This window comes from Harpegnathos saltator, unplaced genomic scaffold (assembly GCF_003227715.2).
Source record: "Harpegnathos saltator strain DR-91 unplaced genomic scaffold, Hsal_v8.6 scaffold213, whole genome shotgun sequence".
NCBI classification, from domain to species: domain Eukaryota; kingdom Metazoa; phylum Arthropoda; class Insecta; order Hymenoptera; family Formicidae; genus Harpegnathos; species Harpegnathos saltator.
This window is the reverse complement of record NW_020229999.1, coordinates 1,143,210-1,166,239: the sequence shown is the minus strand read 5'-3', so window position 1 is coordinate 1,166,239 and position 23,030 is coordinate 1,143,210. Positions and strand designations below refer to the sequence as shown.

Below are 23,030 nucleotides of genomic sequence, written 5' to 3'. Positions count from 1 at the left end.
TAAAACGGGGAACATTGTTAGAAAATGTCTCAGCTGGCAAGCGATGGCACGCATTTCTTTCCAAGGAAAAGACATTTACGGTTAAATAAAATAAAACAGGTAAATATATCGACGTCAGTGTCGTGCAAAAAATATTTCATACATCAATATACATTTTATGATCAAATCGATTAAATATATATATATATATATATATTGATTATATTGCACTAAATACAATATTTTACCTATAAAGATTTACTATTTTCCCTTTTTATTAAAACTGAACACATTATATATCGTAAAACAAGATTATATAAATGACATAAATTACATGATAAATTCCTCTTACAGATCTATTAATCTTACAGATTAAATAAATGTACTTTTTTAGCTATTTTTTATAAAAGTAAAAAGCTGCGGACATTGTAGTACATATTAATATGACGCAGATGAGCCACACTTCATGATACTTTGAACTCTCACCAAAGTGGAACGATGTTTTTCTCATAAATATAACACACTCATCAGAAAAGTCGATTTCTGTTATGATAATCACTATTTCATATAACTCTCCCTTTTTCAGCGGACAATTTTCAGAATAATTCTCACTCATCGTGAATACTGTATTGACCAGCTCTTTAATCTGTTACAAAAAAAGACAAACATAAAAGACACACACACACACATATACACACACAAATATATATATATATAGGTATTTTTTTTTTCGTTTTATATTTTTACCACCTCACGATTTTGTACGTAATTACTTTTTTGTAAAAGTTTTCTGATCGTGTTTTATTTTGAGAACTCGTTATTGAATAAATTCGATATTGTACGTACCGGACGCTTGACAACTAAACGCAGCTTAACTTCCTTCTTAGCGCAACCACGATAACGAATATCCTCACCGTCGACTCCGCCTTTCGTCGAACTTGAATTCGTCAGGAAAAAGAAGACTCTGCCGGAGTGTTGCGCATGTCTGTGTCAGTTTTATTTTTATTGGTTTCAAATAAACTATGCAATTTGTGACATTTGATTTGCTCCATGTTATATAGATATTATACATGCGGGCGATATTCATAGTTAGATCTTATGTCTAAAGTCGTCTTAAATTTAACTAAGGATATTATACACTGAGTGAGATAGTCCTAGCCCGAACGTATGTTTGATCAGGCGATCGTTGGAGCTGTACGAAATTCTATAACTCATACGTTAACATCGCGTAAATTATCATATGTTGCGTAAAAAAATATTTGTTTATCATTTCCGTAACATATTGAGCGATGCTACAATTTATTTTTGCGTGTACTTTGCACTATGCAAAAACATTTATAATTTTATACATCCTTCACAGCGTATATTATGCAGAAGAAAGTGGCACACTAGACTATTATTTTCTAATATAAGAACACAAGTATTGCTTATTCTTACTTATTATACAGTTTCATGCATTTCAGAATAGATTGGAGTAACGCTAACTTTTAATAATGAGATAGAAAAATCGCGTGTGTATACGCAAGCATCCGTGGACGTGAAGAAAGTGCGTGTTGTGTTGAAGAACTTCATACATTTCGGCTCATTTTACATCATGAGTCGTAAATGTAAATTTCCACACTTATACAGTAAACGCGATCATGAACGCATGAACGCGCTTACATTTATAAATGACTTATCCTTTATACAAATTTCAGATTGTTGAAAACTAATTTCATTTCGATGAGCGCGCTTTGAAAAAAGAGAAGAGGCGCAAGAAAGAAAAATGCCTGTCCTCGTATACGCTGCACTTCTTGCACGGGTCGATTGGTGATGTTACATCTGTGTCTACTCGCGTTTTCTTTTGTTCGTGAAACGGGGGATATTAGAGAATTTGTCTCAGCTGGTAAGCGATGCTCGCATTTCCTCCCAACGAAAAGACACTTCCGCGATACGCCTGGCCTGCCTACCCTTACTTATTCTGTGTTCCCAAACGACCGCGGTGACCGCCGAGAATGCTTAACATGCTAAGGGGAGAATCGGGGTATCCAAGAGTGCACTCGTCGATGACGTCCGAGGCTGCACCTCGGCGACAAAAGGGCCAATAGTGCCAGACCAGCTCCCAAGACCGACACACCGCACAAAGCACCAGCTGTGATGTCGTGAAGAGGCGTCCCATCTTTCGGAGATTTCACGGCGAGTAGCAGAAGGCCCGCGCAGCTTAACGCCGACAGTCCGGCTAGACCGAGTCCTGTCCAAGTCCTTCGTAGACTCCTGCACGCGCCAGCTAGTGTACAGCAAGCACCGCAGCCGGCCGCGCTGTCGAAGTAGTACCTGAAAATATGTTCGTCAAATTGCGTGAATTGCTGCGATTAAATGAAATGGAAATTTGACGTTCGCCCGTGAACGTGACGCCGCAGAAGCTGAAGAAAGTGAAAGAAGCGAAGAATTGGGGACTTCTACCTTCTTCCTTGCGACCAGGACAAGTATAGGGCGAGGCCGCAGGTTAAAACGCCGACCAGTATCAAAAGGAACGGCGCGTTCTTCCTGTCTCCTTTTTCCGCGCCGCTCGCCAGGGTCGTATTCGCGTCGCTGTTGGGCGGTGATAACGGCGGCACCTGCGAGAAATCGTGGTCAGAAGGATCATTTCGTCTTCTGTTGCCTGTCTGGTCTCTTACCACGGCCGTACGAGCCATGAACGCGCTCTCGACGCTTTGGTAGTTCTTCTGGTCAGCAGGCATCACCTGATACCTAGGCGATCCGGACACCATTGGCATGGACTCCAAGTTGCTCTCCATGTAAGCGTAACGGGGTGGCGGCTCGCTGTGGCTCATGTTTATCAAGTCGACCGGGGCGGTTCCCACGTAACGAAGCCGGCCGCAGTTGCTGGCTGGGCAGACGTCTTGTTGTCGCGATGGCTTTTCCTGCAAGGGGAGGCATCTGCGAGCTGACGGTTCCTTGTTAGGTGTCGACGTCTGAGGTCCTGCGAACGAGAAGGTTCGGCTCTGCGGTGTGCCTTGAGGTGTCAGACGCGTTGGACTGAAGGTGCGATCTGAGGAAGGAAATGAACGCTTGACGTTAACGTTAGGAACATTATCGAGATGCGACGAACGGTATAATGTCGACAAGGTAAAGCAATAATAATGATAATAAGATTAACGAAGGATGTAACATAGGATCGACGGGCTCCACGCTCCAATGATCTGCCTTGGACAGAGAAGAGGCTTCTTAACCCCTTGACTGTGGATGACGTGTATAGCCGCATCGAAGAAAAAAAATAGTAAAACTATTGTTTTTGGCATACTGGTGGGTATCTATATGTTTTTGGGATCGCTGAATCAGAATTTGATATCAAAATTTCGAAATTCAAAATGGCGGATCCAACATGGCGAGTCAAAATTATAAAAATAATCGGATTTCTATGAAAGTGAGTATCTATATGTTTTTGGGGTTGCTGAATCCGAATTCGATATCAAAATTTCGAAACTCAAAATGGCGGATCCAACATGGCGAGTCAAAATTATAAAAATAATTGGATTTTTATGAAAATGGGTATCTATATGTTTTTGGGGTTGTTGAATCCGAATCTGATATCAAAATTTCGAAATTCAAAATGGCGGATCCAACATGGCGAGTCAAAATTATAAAAATCATGAAAACCTGATTTTCAAAATTTAGATCCATTTTTAATTTAAAAATTTTGATATCAGATTCGGATTTTGCGACCCCAAAAACATGCAGATACCCATTTTCATAAATATCCGATTATTTTCATAATTTTGACCCACCATATTGGATCCGCCATTTTGAATTTCGGAATTTCAATATCAAATTTGGATTCAGCGACCTCAAAAACCCTTATTATAAAAATATCATAAAGAAAATTCGACATTTTTTCCAACACAAAAATGGCACGACTAGTATACATTTCTGCCTCCACGGTCAAGGGGTTAAGTTTTCCAGCCTGAGTCGCTCGAGTGAATATTTTCACTCGAAACTGAAGAGAATCCGGCTCCACATGAAGAGATTCACCCTAATCGATTGAAACATTAACTCGTGTAGGTTCGAGTTGAATATTCATTCTTGCATTTTCCGCGAGTGGCGAGTATTTTCATTAGCGCTTCCAGTAAATTTTCGCTCGCTCTCAGTAATTTCACTCTCAAGAAATTCAGAAAGTATGATCCTCTTTCTCTGTCACATCCATCCTGTGTATGTCGACGGCCACAGAACAGATCTTTTGGTCACTCAAACAACACAACAATAACAATAATAATGCCATCTATGTAGAACGATTTTTGTCGTGTCATTGAAATGTTATTTCAGATGTCGCTACAGTAATAACAATGACATCCATGCAAAACGACAGTTTTCGCACCGATCCAATCAATTCCCCGAGGGAACTTTCACTGTCCGATTTGCACGTTACTTATCACCCTCGAAGAAAAGAGCGCGATTAAGGAAGAGAAGAACGCGGTAATAATAAATTCGCGACCATTCGGGGAGCTGCCAGGAGTAAGCGCCCTCCTCTGCGGCGTGCTGGTCCGGTTGAAAGAGTGGTGTCTCCTCGGCGAGAGCGTTCTCTCCTCGGACCTGGATCTCGGCTTCCTGGGCGTGGCCAATATCTCGTGCAGCTTCTGCGTGGCCAAGTTGTTCTTCGGAGACGTCGAGAGCTCCTGCGCATTTCTCTCGGGGAGCGCCGGCGGATTCTCCTCCTGCAGGGGTACTCTGCTGTAACGGCCTGTTACAAAATAAAGGCACTCGTATCGGAGATCCTGCGAAGGACACTCGCGTACATGTCTGCATGTGCATACACAGACTATAGACTTATACGCACAGACTGTGCGCCCCGCGAAAGGCTGCGAAGGCTACATCCGAAAAGGATATTACAGAGTCACATTCGATCTTTGTCTAGCTCCTGCTGGAAGGAGCTAGACGAAGATGACATGCCTGTGGAAAATGGAAGGGGAGTACAGCTGTCCTTTATATCTCGTTTTTATAATAAAAAAAATATATGTGTGATATATAAATTTATGGCCGGCATAAAACAGCCTTGTGATAAGGAAGTTACTATTTCAAGGTTTCCTCATGACAAGATTATGTTTAATAATTAACAATCTTTGGGACAAGGAGTTCACCGCTCAGAAAGAGGATAGAAGTTCAGGACGAAGACTTGACGGAGGGGGGAGGGGGGGGAGGCGGCAAGAGGAAGAAGAGAAATTACCCTGCGGAGTGTTGATGTGCCGCGGTGCTGACTGGACGATCCTCCATTGCGCGCCTTCGTCCTGGTAGTCCTGCTCACCCGGTATAAGCGCGTATCTACCGGCATTAGCAGCGCGACAGGTCTGCGTCTGCGGCCCTCCTCGATCGTCTTGGTTGGTCGACGGCGCGGAACGTTGTTGCACCTGCTGCTGCGGAATGAACTCATACCTCGAGGAGCCCCTCCGCGTCAACCGGTCGCGCTCGTCGTCCTGCTGGATGTACTCGTAACGCGACGACTGGCTGTAGGTCACGCGAGGCTCCTCCACCGGAAGACTGGCGTAGCGCCTGTGCGTGAGCGGCCTGTTATCGTCCAGGTAACAATAGCGATCGCGCGACTCGCGCACGCCCGCCGTCTCCGGCGGCTCCTGGAAGCCCGGGTTGCTCTGGCCCGCGTAATACTGCAGCTGCAGCGGCGGCGGCGGAGGCGGCAAGTCGTCATTCCCTTGGAACTGCGGCGGCGGCGGTAGGCCGTTGCTCGCTTGGTCGTCCGGGATATACTCCGACTGCCGGCAGAACGACGGGTTGGTGTAGCAATGCACCGGAGTCGTTTCTGGTGCCTGAGCCATGATCGTCACTCGCAGGTATCACTCATCGGACGACACGCGCGGATGATCCTCACGTTGGGCAGGCGCGGGAGGAACTCTGTAACGTCAGCTCGGTGCGGCCGGCATCGGTGAAGCCGCGCAGAGAGATCTCGCCCGGAAGAGAAATCGGCCGGGCTGATGAATCCGAAGTGAGTACGAAGCTCGTGTGTGCTGCTTATCGCGCAGGCAAATCGCCAGTTAAACGTTTGAGCCCGAGGTCGCTGTTGAGCGAACGAGCTCGTGCACGCGTATCGAAGTTTAACGGGCCGCCCGGTGGCGAGTAATGACTCGCCGTCGCGAAATCACCCGCGACTTTCGTCCAATCCACGTGGGTGAGATCAGAGAGGGACCTTCTGGCGCGATTTCGTCGTCGAGGATCTGACAGGACTCTAACTCGAGAGGCGACTCACGCAAAACGACCCTCTGTCGAAACTGTTGCACCGTGGACGATCGCGCGGACACTTTGTTAACACAAAAAGGCACAGCAGTTGCCGAGTCCTTCGAATAGCGGCAGCCGTTGGCGGAACGGCTGCCGAAATCTTTGCGGAAACTACGATCGGTCACTGTTGACACGGAGACGCGACGACAAACGAGTTCCCAAAGCTCGCGGTAGTTTGCGCCGGCAACGAGACGAGTCCCCGCGTGTCATCAGCCTGCGAGTCCTCTCTCCGGCATCCTTCACGCGCGAATTTCGCGCGACGTTCGCAGGATGTTCGCCCGAGATTTCTGCGGAGAGCGCGGTCTTCGAATCGTCGAGAGCGTCGGCTGGACCGAAACGTCGCACCCGGTATCTTTCGCCTGGCGATCTTAACAGAGAGAGAGAGAGAGTCTCGCTTTGTGCAATAACGATTGATTACGCCGTAATGATAACAAGACAGCGACAGGATGTCCGTTCAAGGCGCGCGCGGCTCCGTTAGCAGCGCGACGCGATCGCGACCGTTGCTGCCGATAAACTGCCTCGCGGGTTCCCTTAACAGCAGATGCGTCAAGGGTGTTTCGCCATGCGTTTCCTCGCGTATCTGTGTATGCGCACTCGCTCGGGGGGAGATGAAGGGAGGGTCGTCACGGAGTTTCACGTAATACGGGCCCGGTGTCCCTTCGTGAGGTGGGGGCCCTTCCTCGGCTATAGTGCGTTGCGCCGAGGATTTTCGCCGTTGCTGTCGCGATCGGGTAATTTAAATTCTACATCGCCAGCTGTGAATGTGACGGAGCTCGCCTGTCGTCTTCTGGGGAAACTTCGAGGCAAGTGCACGACGCGCCGAGATTTTTCGCGGCCGCGGAAACTCTCGCGATAGCTGACGCGGCGACGAGCGCGCTCTCCGACTCGCCCTTGACTCTGCTTGCGCGAGCAGTCGAAATATTTTATCCGAACAACGACGGGACTCCGTTTTCTCCGCTGTAGTTTCCGAAACGAAAAGTCGAACGGTCGAAGATCGATTATCAGCCATGCGGTCGCATCGTGTGTCTCGTGGACTCGCGTCTTCGCGGCATCGGACCCGATCTCGTGTTTCTCCGAATCGGATTACGGGCGTTGCACAATCGCACGAATAAATAAAAAATAGAACGACGTGGCGAGGTAACGGCCGGAATAGAGCGCGCGCGCGCGCTCGGTGCTCGGTGTGATATTCGTCGTCGCAAGGGGAGCGGGAGAGCTCAGGGTGAGCACACCGTAATGGATTTTCTGGGCAGCTGCCGCGACCGTTGGGACGCGTGCCCCGACAGCAACAGCTGCTCCAACACGAATGCAATTCGGCCGAAAACACACACCGTTTCATGCTCGCCCTCTCGCTCGCTCTCAGCGTGAGCGCGCTAACGGCTGAAAAGTCTCTCGAACGACGAAAGGAGTCAGAACGGCTCGCTCGCGAGCGCGCCATTTTTTCGGGGCCTTAGCCGGCGGACGCGCGTGAAAGCGCGAGGAAAAAGCGACTCGCGCGAGTCAGGGAGAAACCGGACCTCCTCCTCCTCCTCCCCTTCCCCTTCCCCCATGATTGGTGTATTTTTACGCTTAAACCGCTAATCAAGGCGTCCGCGCGACTTCCGGTCGCGCGGCTTTCCGCTTCTCGGACGCGCGTCGCCTTTCTTCCGGAAAAGCTCTCGCGGCGTTCTCTACGTTTCCGCGCGCGCGGTGTCTCTCGATGGATTTTCCTCATGAATGAAGCCGACCGGTGAATATACGCGATACGTGGAGTGTCCGCGTACTTTTCTCATTTTCACCATGAACGTCGTTCTTCTCTCGAGAAAAATCGGCAATTCAGTCATGCTGGGCGATGCCAGAGGATAATACACCGGCGATAACCGCATTCATCGAGTACAGTCTAGCTGTTGCATTTATCCTGCCTGAGTTGCTGATTTTTCTGGAAATCAACAGTCATGGCACCAAGATATGTAGATACGATGCGGTCGAGCTGGGATACCGGAAGTGGTGGGAGGGGGGCACTATTGAAGTTCTCCTTGACTTCACGCGATACGTCCAAGATTTCGTCTCGCAAACAGCCGCGGTCCCGGAGCGAGCAAGGCTTTAAGGCGACTGGGGGGTCAGATTACTGAAAAATCGTGCTTGTTTTTGATAATATTTTGTGACGAACTGAGAATAAATGTGCAAGAATGAAAATTTTAGATATATTTATGTAACTTAAGAAGAGTAGAAAAATTTCGTTCATTAACAGATACTCATATAAATATATGTCCACTTAAATTTTAAACGCGTTTCCCTCGAAATTTTATTGTTCAACTTTTTGCAATGATTTCTCCGAAACTGAGCTCCGTATCGATTTGAAATTTTAAAGCAATAATATTTGTTCATCTAGCTCTCAGATGAACCATGGACAATTACGTCAAAATATTTCATTTCGAGATATTAATTTTTGTTGTTGTAAAAGAACTGAAAAATTTGGATTTTTTTCTAATAATAGCTGCCATTTTGTTAATTTTGTTTGATTTCTTCATAGTGGCTCATCGGATAATGATAAGCCACCTCAAGATTTCTAGCTAAAATACGCTCTGATCGAACCGTCGAGAGCCGAGATATTACTGCAAAAACGACAACTTGAAACAAAAAGGAGATTATATTTCAGCTATATATATCGTATATTTATGTGAGTATTTGTTAATAAACAACATTTTTCTAATCTTCATATGTTGTATAAATGTACCTGAAAATTTTCATTCTTGCACATTTATTCAGTTCGTCACAAAATATTATCAAAAACAAGCACGATTTTTCAGCAATCTGACTCTCCAGTCTCTTTAAGGATATTCACGCCAGCCGCCTTTGCGTGATTCGCGGCCCGCGAGGTCGCGGCGACTCGTTCGCCAAACTAATCGTTACGTCCCAGCGCGTCATGCGATCGCGACGCTTCGACGCGACGCGAAACGCGATACCGAGTAATGCAACGTTTAAGTAATGCAACGGAGCGGTAAACACACGAGAACAGGCCGCACGCGACGCGTGCGTCGTCACGCGTTAAACGCGCCGATCTGTTCGACGGGCGCGATCGCGCGTGTGATCGTCGCGCGTCGCGCCAAGTCGCGCGCAACGATCCGATCCGATTTCTCCGCGCCGCGCCGCGCCGCGCCGCGCTGCGCTGCGCCGTCCTGAACCGAGATGCGCGCCGGCGATCTTGCGCTCTCGAGCGAGCTCTCGATCAGATCGATCTTGCCGGAAGCGCCCGGAGCGGCGCTCCGGAAAGCGCGTCGCGGTTCACGCATGAGCGATTTATCGACGGCGGCTGCGATTTTGCGGCGAGCCGCCGTGAAAGTTCCTTCCTCCCGCTCGTTCTTGCGCTGTTTGCTCTCCGAGCTGTACTTTCCCGAGATCGTCCTTCTAATTACCGAACGGCGCTAATACGACTGCTTCGGCTCGCCTTGACGCCGCGGCGACCGATCGCGTGCGTGACGCGATCGATGTCCTGTGAGAAATCGAGCGAAAGAGGACGCGATAATCAATCGGGTGTCGGGCAAACGTCGGTGATGGCTGGCGAACTTCTGCTTCTACATTAACCCCGCAAGTGCCGTCGTACCTGGAGGACTACCAAGAGAGAAATCTCGGGGAAAATGCAGATAAAGTCGCGACGAAAGATTTTGCGATGCAGCATATTTCTCTCGAGATGTTGCGCGCAGGTTTGACTTTTTACCACACGTCATTTCTTCGTTGTTTCGCTCTTTTTTGACCACCGTTTGCAATAATATCGCAACATCAGTCTAGCTTTGCGAATGACGTTGCAAGGAGAAATTTAATTCCAACGTAATTCTTGTACCCGGTAAAAAAATTTCGTACTTTTGTTAAAATTATTTGTATGTAGAAAGTTTTGTGTTAAATTTTTTACACAGTCGTGTGTTAATTTAACATATCGTTGTTGTGTTACCTAGACTTTCTTGTGTTAAATTAAGATTATCTATTTTCAAGTGTTAAAATGACATTTCAAAGTATTAAAATAACACAATTTATATGTAAATGCATGAATTCTTGCTATGACATATTTTATATGTTGAAGTCACCTAAAACACCTAAAATGTGTCACTTTCCTTATAACAGTTTATAACAATTATCTTGTGTTAAATGTATAATGTTAACATTTATGGTCTGGTGAAGATTCGATTTTTAACACATAGATTAATCTAATAGATCAATCTAACATTTTCATTTCATCAAATCATAGATCCTTACTTTTCCCAAATGTTGAAGTAACATTCATTGCATGTCAATTTAACACAAACTGTGATTCTCGACGGTATCCGAATGTTAAATTTTTGCGTTAATTTGTTACATATTATACGTGTTACATCTTAACATATTTGCTGTATGTTAAATTATGCACATGAATAAGAGTGAATGATTCGAGACACATGAAATATGTTACACTTAACACGTTATTTCTTACAGTGTAACATTTTTTCCGCGCGTGGAAAACACTCGGCGCGCTCTATCGATGCCGCGGACATGAGAAAAGAAATTCGACGCTCGTATAATACAAAACAGGCCGACGCGGAAATTCGCCGCGGGAGCGAGTTAACGTAACTTTTACCGGCGTACGCCGAATCGGCTGTATTAATCAAAATTTCTCCGCTATTCGCGAGAATGGCGGACGTGCGCGAGACGGCCTCTTCGGCTATCACGGCCAATAAGCACGGTGATCGATCTCACTTAACAGCCGCTATAACGAGCGACCCCGATATCCAAAGCGACTCTTTATAGAGAAAGATCTTTCCTTATTCGTTTCTCCGTTCATTAGGCAGGTTTTAATGCGGCATACGAGAGCAACGTAATTACTCGCCGAGCGAGGAAGCCTTGATCGAGGTGTATCGACGTGCGCTCGAAAGACCGCAGACGCTGCCTCCTCGCGCGTCGACGGATGCCATTGTAACGCAATCTACGGATGACTCTTCAGCGGCGATCGAACGAAAAGGTCACGCGCGAGGAGGGCCCACGTGTTTCCGCGGCTAACAATAAAGGTTAGCTCGGCGCGCGATTCTCAACGAAGACCCTGGGATACGTTCGCTCTCTGGGAGTTACCTTCGATTATAACGGGACTTTCATACCGAGGGAAAGGGTCGCGCTTTCGTGAGAGACAAGCGAGATCGAGCGAGCACCGATCGCCAGAAATCACATCGGCGAGTGTTAGCTCGCGCCGAGACAACGCGCATATAAAGATTAAAACGTGTCTCTCGGTATCGAGAGCGTTGCTGCCTGAAATTATCAGCGTCTCCTTAATTAGCCCCTCCTTGAGCTGAAGAAAATTTGAAGACAAGGTTGTATACGTAATTACGCGCAATTATTTCCACTTTAGACGGAATTACATGGAAATTATGTCCTCCATCTGAAGAGAAAAGTCTCTTGAAAGTTGCGACGCAAATATCGCCCGAATATAAGAGCACAATGAGGGTGCAAGGAGCGAAAATATTATAATTTAAAAGCGCACAATCGACACACACACACACACACACACACACACACAAGTCCTGTACAGTTGTCTCGCTAAATAACTTGTTAATCTCGGACGAAGCTCCGGCCGTCTGTCCGCTTCGACGAAAAATTATCCTTACCGAAGCAAAAGAAGCGCGAGATCATAGTGTCTTATTGCGCGAAAAGCGCGTAATTGTACAAGTCCGCTGCGTTGAGTTCACACTCGAGTAGAGTAGGCAGACTTTCATTAAATTCTTGTCGAACGATCTGAAGCAACAACATCGACCGTTTACTTGTGAAGTAATGCGCAACGTGATTTCGCATGTGATCGCAAATGATGGCGCGTTACATCGCGCCAAGGCGATATACACGGCAGCGACAATCTCTTCTCGCCTGCTCTCTAAAAACTGCTCTAGAAACCGATTTCGTTTTTACGTCACGACCGACATCGTGTTGTTTGCGCGACGAAAAGGAAACGCACGATGTAACGAACGTGAAGGAGGACGTAATGCGATCTTGCTCTCATTGCCAAGATCATTACTGCCGCTTGAGCGCGAGACGCTCGGCGTCTCGGCGCTGTGAACGGGGCTTAAGACTCTAGAGTCTAAGGTACGTGCATGTCCAACACTGACTTTCTGCTGTCCCTTTCACTACGAGTCGGCTGCGTGGGAGGGCCGTACGATATTTCGTAGCGACTTCAACGAGCACTGTAGTCCCCGTACTAGTTCAGTCGCCATTCAAGCGTTGCCCGCGAATGATCGCGTCCGCACGTCCGCTCGCGAATCGAAAGGACAAGAGTCGAGATGCGGGGTCGCCGCGAACTTGAAGACTCGCACCCCGCGCCTTCGAACGAGTTCGCACGATACTTCGTTGCTTCTCGCCCGCGTGCGTGTCCCTGGAAAATATGGTACTCACCGCCAGCTTCCGCTTCTTTTCTCATTGTTCCACGGGGAATAATGTCGATGAGTCGTCATTGGGGGTTAATCCCGCGAATGCTATCGGTCGCGCAACGTACGTTGCAACGTTATATATGTCCGAGCGAATAACGCTCACGATTTACGCTCACCGTATCTGAGAGACGGTATTGCAAAAACTGCCGATTGCCGTTCGCCAAACAATTTCACGTTTCCTCCTCGTCGTTAGCGCCGTAGCGAACGTAGCCGCCGCGAAATTTCATCGCTCTCTCGTAAGTCGAACGCCGCGACGGTCGCCGGTGAAACCGCGATACCCCCTCGCCGTGTCTCGTTACGTTACGTACAGAGTTTTCACTCGCGATTAACACGTAAGAATCAGGAGTATCGACTGCGGTTGACACAGATTTACGGATCTCATAACGATCCCGCTGCATTCGGAAAATCGGAAAATTTCGCAGGCGGGGACGATGACAGATGAAGACACCCGCGCGTCTCGGATTACGCTTATCAGTACGCCGCATCTTCAATAATTAAATCGCCCGCGTTAGGCCTCTGCGGCAGTCGGCGGAAATCGACGTAGTAGTCAGGCTGTTGTAGGATCGCGCTTTTGATGTAACTTGGCTCGCTTGGGACGCAGCACAATGAGGCAGACAGTTTTCAAACGGCTTTCAAACGGTTTCGTAGCGCGTTCTTCGGATCCCCCTCGGCGCGCGCATTCGCTGGCAATTTCACTGAAGATTCGCACGGTCGAACGTGCTAATACGAAGCGTGAAAACGAGCGCGACGGGGAAACAAGGGCGTGCTGCTCGCAACATAACCGCGCGGCAATCTCGTAATCGTCGATTGCGCAACCGCGACACGCTGGTGGAAAGAAAGAAAAAATAGGAGCAAGAGGAAAGCGAAGGATCCAGCGCGGCCGCATCGTTGCCGCAGCTCATTAAGCCCCGTGTTGTTCGACTCGCTTTCTGCGCGAATCGCGCTGCGATTTTCGCGTCTCCTTCGACCTCGAAGCCGCCCGGCTTTCCGCCGCTCGCGATAAAAATATCGGTCACAGAGAGTCGTTCGTGTGAACCGTTCCGCATTGGCGAGAGCCGGCTGGATTCTGTCACGAGCGAGCGTGCGATTGTTAGCCGCAAATTGCACAAGATGTCTATCTCGCCGCGGAAAGCCGCGCGCGCGCGCGGGGGCGGGCGTGAATTTCAATTAAGTCGAACGAGAAGCGGTTACGATAATTGCTCGCTCGGCCGGCTGTGTTGCAGCGCGGAAGTCGCCTGGACTTCTTCTGCTCCGCCGTCGCGTAGACGTCGTCGTCGAATTAGTGTCGTTCGAACGTTCTCCGCGAATCCGTCTCCTTCCTCGAACCCGATCGCGAGTTACGTGTCTCCGGTTAATGAGCGAATGAGTGGCGCTAAAGTCACCGCGATCGCGCAGACTCCTTCGCTCTCTTATTTGCTTGATCCTGGACGTGTCGTTGCTTCCGGCCGCTCGCGATTTCGCATCTGTGGTGTTTTACTTTCTGGCCGATTCCATCTATTGGGTGAGTGCAAAAGTTCGTGCGGAGTTTGTGAGTAAGTCACACAGCGATTAGGCAAACAAAAATCTTTATTTAATCAATGATATATTCTCCATCGTTTTCTATAATCTTTTCCCAACGTTCTGGCAGCATATGGATGCCTCGATCATAAAGACTGCGCGGTTTAGATTCGAAGAACGAAGAGACGCCGTTTTTTAAGGCCTCCAAAGAGTCAAAGTTTTTTCCATTTAAATAATTTTGCAATGACCGGAACAAGTGATAGTCAGATGGTGCGATATCAGGAGAATACGGTGGATGCGTTAAGACATCCCATTTCAGGCTCTTCAGTTTGCGCAGCGTCTTTTTCGAAACGTGTGGTCTGGCGTTGTCGTGATGAAAGACGACTCCCTTGCGATTTGACAAAATCGGACGTTTCTCTTTTATTTCTCGATTCAGATTGGTTAATTGGCGACAGTACTTGTCCGAATCAATCGTTTCGCCAGCGGGGAGAAGCTCGAAATAGATTATGCCCTTGCAATCCCACCAAACAGAGAGCATCACCTTCATCGGGTGCAAACTGGCCTTTGGCATTGCGTCACCATGCTCACCTGATTGTTTCCATGTCCGTTTGCGCTGAACATTGTTGTAGAGGACCCATTTCTCATCGCCCGTCACTAGTCGATCCAAAAACGACTCGTTATTGAGCCGCCCGAGTAAAGAAACGGCTGCAGAAATTCGCTTGATTTTGTTCTTCTCGGTCAGCAAATGGGGCACCCATATATCGAGCTTCAAATCGAATCCCATCTTTTTAAACGCCGAAAAGCGGTTGATCGGTCAACGTTTAGTGCTGTAGCAACTTCTTCTGTTGAAATTCGCGGATTATTGAGCACTAAAGTACGCAAAACATCGTCATCAATGTCAGAAGGTCGACCAGAGCGTGGCTCGTCTTCAAGGTTAAATTCTCCGCGCCGAAATTTAGCAAACCATTTTTCCACAGTTCGTTTAGCTGGTGCTTCATCCTGATAAACATGCTGAATGTTTTTTACGGCTGCGGCAACGTTTATTCCCTTCCGAAACTTGTAAAGCATAACATGCCGTAAATGCACTTTATCGATACTCATTTTTAAAGTGATATTTCTCGAAGCAGTTTGTATGAAAACAAATGATTTTTTTTTAATAACAGCTGAAGACGTCACCTTTCCAACGTTATATAATATTTAGATGGAAGTATTAATGACAACACTTTACGACGCTTATAACTCCATCTATTGAAACTCCGCACGAACTTTTGCACTCACCCGATACGTCTGTAGATACTTTCTGCAGGGCTTTAAGCTGATCGAATCGCGCGCAGTGATTGGGACGAATACGGTGTGTGGTCTTTGGTATCTTGTTAATTAGATGGACGAGATGCCGAGATTGTGAGGAAATACGAAGCAGAGGGGGTGATACTTTTCAAGTGCGCTTCGCCGATTTTGACCGGTTTCGCAGACGTTTCGCGGAGCAGCTGCAAGAGACGCGAGCGCGATAAGCGGAATAAGAGAGACGCGAAACGAACATTACAGACCGAACGTCATGAAATTTTTGCGAGTCTAAAATATCCCCGGAAATATCTGGCTCACGACGAATAGTGTTATCGAGGAAATAAATGTGAACGCGAGTTTCCGAAACGTAAGAAGTCAAGCACCTGCCGGTTACCTCGATTCGCTCTGCAACACGCGTCAAAATCGACGAAGTACATTCCCAACAATTTCCTGGTCAGTCCTTGTTGGTTAAGAAACGCGTTACGTTATATTCTCAAAATTCGTCACTCGACATTTGCGGTCGACGGTCCCTCTCATTTTCCGTCTTTATCCTCGCAACTATATTTTTACGAAGCATTTTGTTTCCACAGCGACAAAGCGCGATTTAATATCTCGATTGTTTCGTATCCCTGTCTGGTTTTGCTCGTTATCAAAGAGGATCCGGGATAAGTCGGGAAACATCTGAATACAATAACAAGTACAGAACAAGTCCCTTGATTCGATAAGAAATCAAGACACCAACTTCGCCTTCGTTCGATCATATCACGCTGTAAAAGGCTCGTTATACAAAAACCCTTTCTACATATCATTTGACCGAACACCAGCGGAGCCATTCCTGCTCGAGTGACGCTTCGCTTTATTTTTGTAGCTCCTAGTTCGATTTTGTAACCCGGCGCGACACCCGGTGCTTGGCCGTCGCATTCCGTTCACCACGTTCGTGTGCCTTTCAACGTGACAGCGCGGGAAAGAGAAACGCGAAGGGGAAGTTGACGAGACGAGAGCGGAGGTTTCGGGCCGAGTTTCTGTGCTTGTGCGAGGAGTCTCGGCGCTTTGTCACACTCTACGACTGCCAACTTCGAACGACAGATCTCGAGAAGATGCGCCGAGCACGTTGAAGAGTCGGCGATCTCTTATTGCCGCGGGAAGATGCCCTTTCCCGAGTGAATGACGGCTGGGACGAGACGGGGCGGGCCGCTGATTCCGCGGAGCGAGCGTTGTTCGTGAAAAGGACAATGACGGAGAACGTGTATATCATCAGAGTGAAGACGAAGCCGCCGTTGTCGTCCTTGTACCCGTCGGAGCGTCGCTACTCGGCGTCGACGGTAGGCGGCCTGTCGTTGATTCACTTCGGCCTCGGCGCGCTGTCCCTCCTCTTGGGCACCCTCGCCTTGTCTTTGCAAGGTCCGGTCCTGTTCGTTGCGTGTCTGGTGCCGTTCGTGACGGGCCTCCTCGCTTGGCGGCGTTGGTACATCGACCGGAACATCGCGATTTTCTTCTACGGCAGCCTCTTCTCCCTCGTGATGGCGACCCTCTGCTTCGTCGTCACGATCTTCGACGTCGCCGCGACATCCGGCGCCGGCAGATCCCTGTGGCCGTTGGAGGAAGTGTTGGACACCGCTCACCCCCAGCATCCCCCCGAGGAGCCCGCGAACGAAACTCGCGCGGACGACGCCGCACCATTGTCCAAGAACAACCCGTTCAACGTCATCAACGATCCTGGCTTCCGGACAATCGACGAGATCAACGTGACCTCTACGAACACCGAGTTCGACGAGCTCGATGTCCACGACGCTGCCAGAAATGGCGGCTACGACTTTGGGGCAGAAGCGTCCTTCGCGTTGGAAGAGAAGCTCGCGACGTTGTCGAGGGAAATTCTCCAGGACGAAGACGCGGCAAATGGCACGCAGCGATCATCCGTGGACTTGAAGAACGAGGAGACTCTTTGGCGCAGCCGCTACGAGAATCCGTCGCACGCCAAGGTGCTGTTGACGTTGAACGTCCTCGTGGCGTCTCTCCTGGAAGTTTTCTGGTCGCTACTCAGCGCGAAAATCGCATTCCGCGGGATGATGAACCGCCTGCCGGAGAACAGCAGCGCCGTCGCCAGCTCGAAGACGACGAGACCGGCGTTGCAGAAGAGGAAACCCCCGGCACCCAGACCGGACATTCTGGATCACGACCGGCGGCTGTCGGACACTCTACAGAGCTTTACTGGCTTGCAATGCCTCGCCGGGCCGCGACTACCCTTGCCGGAGTCTAGCAGGGAATTTCGAGAGAGGGTCGAAAGGTTTCTGGCCAATCAAGCAACGCACAGAACTGTCGAGAGTGTTTGAAGCCTCTAATACGGGGTAGATTATTTCTCTCTTTGCGACAGACTAATTAGACTTGGAGTTTCCAGAGATACCTCTTCTTCTCTCCGATCCGTTCTTCTCCGAAGACGGTAGGATATTTTTAGTCGCGTAAGAATGACGTCTATATTGATACGAAATATTTTTGATATTATATGACGCGATAAATAATTGAGAAAGCGACTCATGACGGGAAGAAACCAACACACACGTTCGCAAACTCTTCAGAATTTCGACGTTCGAAACTTGTCTGACAAATATATATATAGTAGTTGGATGTATAGAAATGGTAGAGACAATCTTTGTATGCATGCTAGGTCGACTGTACTAAAACTGTACATTATTTTTCCAAGAATATTTGAGGTGACACCACCTCAAATCGAACGTAAAAATAATCCCGCGGAAATCCAGCCGGTAGTCAACTCATGTCAGCTCATTTGCTACCAGCGGTTAAATATGTGCGACGAATCGATCTCTCACGAGGGAACGACGTCGCAGCAATAATTTTTCATACCAGGTCCGCGTAAACAAGTTAAATCTGCCTCGCAGTGTCGCACTGAAAAATACAGGGTGATTCGTGGCGACAGTTCTCCAGACGAACGGTGAGAGACGGGTGGCGCAATGAAGATTGCGCGAATATCTAAGAAAAGAAACTGGAAGTGTACTGAGACAAACGTTATTATTTCTTTCGCGATCGCTCGCGCGTCGCTGATTATTACATCGTAATGCTCAGTGCACGCAGCAGGATCTCCGTTTCGAATGTAATTATCACACGTCGAATAACTCGCGCGATGACGCCAACTCGCATTATGGCGCAAACAGGATGGCGAGGCCTCAATTTTAAAAGAAGCCGCGGTCGTCGTGCCGTGACTGTTCTTCGCAAAATCATCCTTTATTCTCAATCATTGTCAAGTACATTTTATTCGACGACGCGCCGGACTTGCTGTGACTCGCGGCTCGCGCCCTTAAGGTACACTTTTATTCACTTACGACGACATTAAGCTACCGCCCTAATCCTGACTCTTTGCCGCTTCCGGTGGATTATAAAATATGCCTTTCATCTGTATACGTTACGTTACCTTACGTTCTCGAGCGGCCGATAACGGAGAAAATAGACAACCGACGAGTATCCTAATAATAGCTATTATGTAGATTCGATCGATCTCTCTTTCTCTCCCCTACTCTCTCCGTTTCTCCCTTTATCTCACTTCCTCTCCTTCTTTCTCTATATTGTCCTTGGTCCACCTGGATTGTGATTTCTAGAACGAATGATCTTGCCGCGCGCGACGTAACGGCGCTGGGTGCAAGAAAGAAGCGACACGTCAGTAAGCCGATCGCGACGACGCTCAATTATCAAACGAGAGGTTCGCGCAAATCTCGGGTCGTGTGTGAGTGAGCGAGAAAGCACAATCGACGAGCGAGGCGTTCAACTGACCTGCGCAAAAGTGTGAGTGATTCTTCGCGGAAATAAATTAACAACGTGCAACGTGAACGCACGACAGAATGAAATGGCTCGCGCGGTGACATCCCGCGATCGCGAACACATCGTTTGATTATTGGACACCTCGACGCTGCTCAGGCGCGATCAACAGGCTGTCCGGGAATTACGACTAACATCTAATCGGCAAGAATAAAGCACGCGCTTTTGTACATGTTCACATCTCTGTCGCGTATCCGAAGAACCAGCGGAAGAAGGGCCGGAGTCCATCGAATAAAAACGCTAACCGCTTATCGCTACCGCGGGCTCAAATGTAACAAATGGCAAGCATCAGACAAAGTGGACACCTTTCTGACGAAACGATCAGTCTAGTCGCTCATTCGCGGATACGTCATCAACAAATAACTCAACTGTCAAATAATAACCTTCTCCCGCCTCTCCCTTTCTCCTTCTCTCTCTCTCTCTCTCTCTCTCTCTCTCTCTTTCTCCCCCATCCTGTGGGATTCTCACGCTTTCTCTCCTCTTCGTCCTCCACTCGTTCTCATTCACTCTCTCATCACACACTTACTCCTCGAAGCTGCTCTCGACGCTCTCTGTTATTCGTTATTACGAGCAACACGAGCGACATCGCACAGTTAGCAAAAATACACAGGACTTGCCGCGGGTATTCCGTTCCGCGCGATTCGCGTCTTCGCTCGGTCGCGTTCTAACGCGAGCAAGTCGAACCGCGTCCGCTAATCGCAGCAGCCACCGGATGCACGCGTTTTGCGCTAAGCGCAACGAGTTTCCGCGCGCTTGGCTTATTCGCTACGACCGGCCGTCGGTGTCTAGTCGAGATTGCGTCGGGAATTTTACAGCGAGTTACATTGCTCGATCGCGTTCTACTTGTGCTTTACGTCTATTCTCCAGCTAAATGTGCGCGCGCGCGCGCGCGCCCACACACCACACACACCACACATGCACACATATACATAGATTACGTCGAACCGGCAAGCTTCCGCGAGAGGAACTCTCACGGCCGTTTATTTTCCCGAGGAGATTTCATCGAGCGCAAACTCGCCGATGATTCGAATTCGCGTTTCGGACGATATCGCGCCATATTTCATATCGCCGCGGAAATTTTTTATCGTGAGCGCGTCACGGAAACGTGTCGGGTCGCGACGTGTCTTCGTCGCCGATCGCTTCGCAGCGACTGGCAACGTAGGATCCGTGTTGAGTATCCGAGATAAAAGATTAATATTTTACACGACTAACGATCTCCTCACGGAAAATTGTACCTGTCGCGCTGACGACGCGGTTTGTTAAGATCGCTTAAAATCGCGCCGAGTGTTGTTCTCGGACTCGGAACGTCAACCTAAGCGACGATCTCGGTGGGAGGCAGAGTTTGGTGGGATATGAAACGCGCGTCCTTTTGCCAGATTCGCCATCTTCGCAAACCATCTTCGCCGGTTGAATTTACCGTTAGCGCGTGTCGTTTCTCAACTTGGACACAACTACGCTTCGCTCTATTTTCCTCGCTCTAAAGCGAATCTATCGTCCTTAGCTTCTTACGTGCCGGCAGTCGGAAGATGCGATCCACCAGACGTTTCACAGTCTTCGAGGCGTTTTTCTTCACACACGAGATCAACGATTTCGTCTTACATAGCTGGAATGCTTTAAAGCGTCTAATGGATTCTACCAGAAAATTGAAGGACAAGCGAGAGTCCCAACGACTTCGGAAGCGCGCTCTCGTCGCCGAGGACGGGATTTAACTCGGTCGAAATTTTGGTTTCACGTCAATCTTGCAAGTAGCGTCGGAAACTCGTGGAGAATCAATCTCGGGATGTCACATTAGACAGGCTATTGTTTTACGCCATAAATAGTTGCTTATTGCCATGTTTTCTCCGTGTTGAGGCTTCGAGAAATGCTCGTGCGAGAATCATTTAATATTCGATTATCTCAAATATTCCGCACATCAGCGTTTAATCTTCGTGTTGAATTTCCATAAATAATGTATTAACTATGTAACTTATTCAACTGTAGATAAAATATGCACACGATAAGCAAATGTTAAATATGATAATATAAATTATCTAACAGAGATTAATGAGTAAACGGGTAAATAAAACAGCACAATTCTTTATTTATAATTCTCTCGTGCCTCTTTCTCTTTCGACGTTGGTAATTTCGATAGGAGATTTCTCGACTGGAAACTCAAAGAGGATGAAGTAGAAAAAGTTGTAAGGGTAAAGTTAGCAGAATTTTGTGTCCAATAATGGCCGTACGCCAAGAGAAATTTAAATCCGGATTCGGTACAATAACACAATGATAAACAAAAAATGAAAATAGACGCACAAATCAATATTTGCGAGACGTATGTTAGACTCCAAAGCCGGTTATTCACGGTAGTGAATTCTTTATGATTTTCGACAGCATGATGAGTTACAGATGCATATTCATGAACTATTATTAGGTCGATATTTCTTGCATGAAAGATTAACGAATGAATCATGAAGATTCATGAAGATATAACTGTCAAATAATGAGTGAGCCACAAATATCGGCTCCTTTGACCTTTGAGAGACGGGTCTCTCCTTATTCTCGGTAAATTTGTCAGATATGCTTCAAAATCAGAAACTAAAGTCAGATGATTAACGCTGGGCACACCTGAAGCGCTATCACGCATTGCTGTCAGCGTCCCGACGTCCTGCTTCCTGCATCCCCCGCGACCGCTCGATCCACCGTGGGCATCCGGATATTTACTCGTGACACTAACATCGCCACTGACACTCACGTAAGTACGAATCGATCGGAGAAATGCGTGTTAATTAATACGATTCCGATGAGAACCCGATTGCATATCTCAGTCGTCAATAGTCGGGCAAAATATTTTAATCATCTGACAGGAATTTCAAATAACACATCGTTATATGTACTATGCGTCACCTCTGTCGTTTATATTTAAATTGTTGGCTCGAGATAACTCCGTCACGATCGTTAATTAACATCGCGTTCGATCTGATCGATTCGTATTTTCATGTGACACCTGTCTGTCAAGCGTCTGGTCACGACGACAAGCAGCAGTCAAGGGCATAGGACAAGCAGGACGACATGACAGTTGACGACGGATCTTACAACTCTTTCTTTTTCACGTCTTTTAAATGTCCAAATTCTATCGAAATTTTTCAAGCTAATCCGAAATAATAATAAAAAGATTATGGAAAAAATATTTCGTGTTTCATTTACTTGTTTACCTATTAATATTTATTTTTAATACTTACCTATTAATCACCACTATTATCTATTACTTGTATTACCTATTAATATCTATTATATATATATATATTAATATTTATTATATTATTTAATAATTGCTTATCACAATAGTCTATATGCAGTTGAATAGGTTACACGTTTTGTCTCGCATTCAATAATTTCTCCCCAACATTTTTCGAAACAACATTTTTATGCAAATACTATTTCCCCTTTCTTTTGTACTTTATTTTATTATTCATTGCACCAAAGAAATATCTTCCCGTTCAATTAAATAAATAAATAAATAAATTACACGTTCCTTATTAAAATTATAAGTTAAACAAATATTAAATATGCAGGTAGACTATTGAGATGCTGAAATGAATTAAGAGTCTGAGACAAATATTTTCTCAAGTCTCTCGACGAGATAACGGATAAGTAACCGTTTGTAGCGTCGAGAGACAATAGCCTGTATAATGTTGTACCTCGCGATTCTTCATCGGTCCCTCAAGCACGGACGGAGTCCGCAGGCTCCCACCGGCTATTGTAGAACTAAAATTCCGACTCGAGTATACTTAC

The 23,030-nt window shown here is 47.3% G+C and overlaps 2 protein-coding genes across 6 annotated transcripts; one reads left to right on the top strand and one right to left on the bottom strand.

Annotated features, from left to right (window-relative positions):
* Window positions 1-748: 748 nt before the first annotated feature.
* On the bottom strand, window positions 749-5,831 carry LOC105192644 (uncharacterized). Its single transcript, XM_011156914.3, has 5 exons — window positions 5,180-5,831; window positions 4,451-4,696; window positions 2,637-3,010; window positions 2,422-2,576; window positions 749-2,292 (listed from the first exon to the last, which is right to left on the bottom strand). Exons 1-5 carry the CDS (start codon window positions 5,781-5,783, stop codon window positions 1,986-1,988), a joined length of 1,686 nt encoding a protein of 561 aa, XP_011155216.1. The 5' UTR covers window positions 5,784-5,831; the 3' UTR covers window positions 749-1,985.
* LOC109503605 (hypothetical protein) lies at window positions 5,777-18,898 on the top strand. Of its 5 annotated transcripts, none has more exons than XM_019840158.2 (3): window positions 12,639-14,154; window positions 15,444-15,589; window positions 16,303-18,898. In XM_019840158.2, exon 3 carries the CDS (start codon window positions 16,667-16,669, stop codon window positions 17,762-17,764), a length of 1,098 nt encoding a protein of 365 aa, XP_019695717.1. In that variant the 5' UTR covers window positions 12,639-14,154; window positions 15,444-15,589; window positions 16,303-16,666; the 3' UTR covers window positions 17,765-18,898. The 5 variants fall into 5 exon arrangements, with proteins under 5 accessions (XP_025154058.1, XP_025154057.1, XP_019695717.1 ...); XM_019840157.2 differs by having other exon boundaries at window positions 15,444-15,887; XM_025298273.1 differs by lacking the exons at window positions 12,639-14,154; window positions 15,444-15,589 and adding an exon at window positions 5,777-5,950.
* Window positions 18,899-23,030: the final 4,132 nt, after the last annotated feature.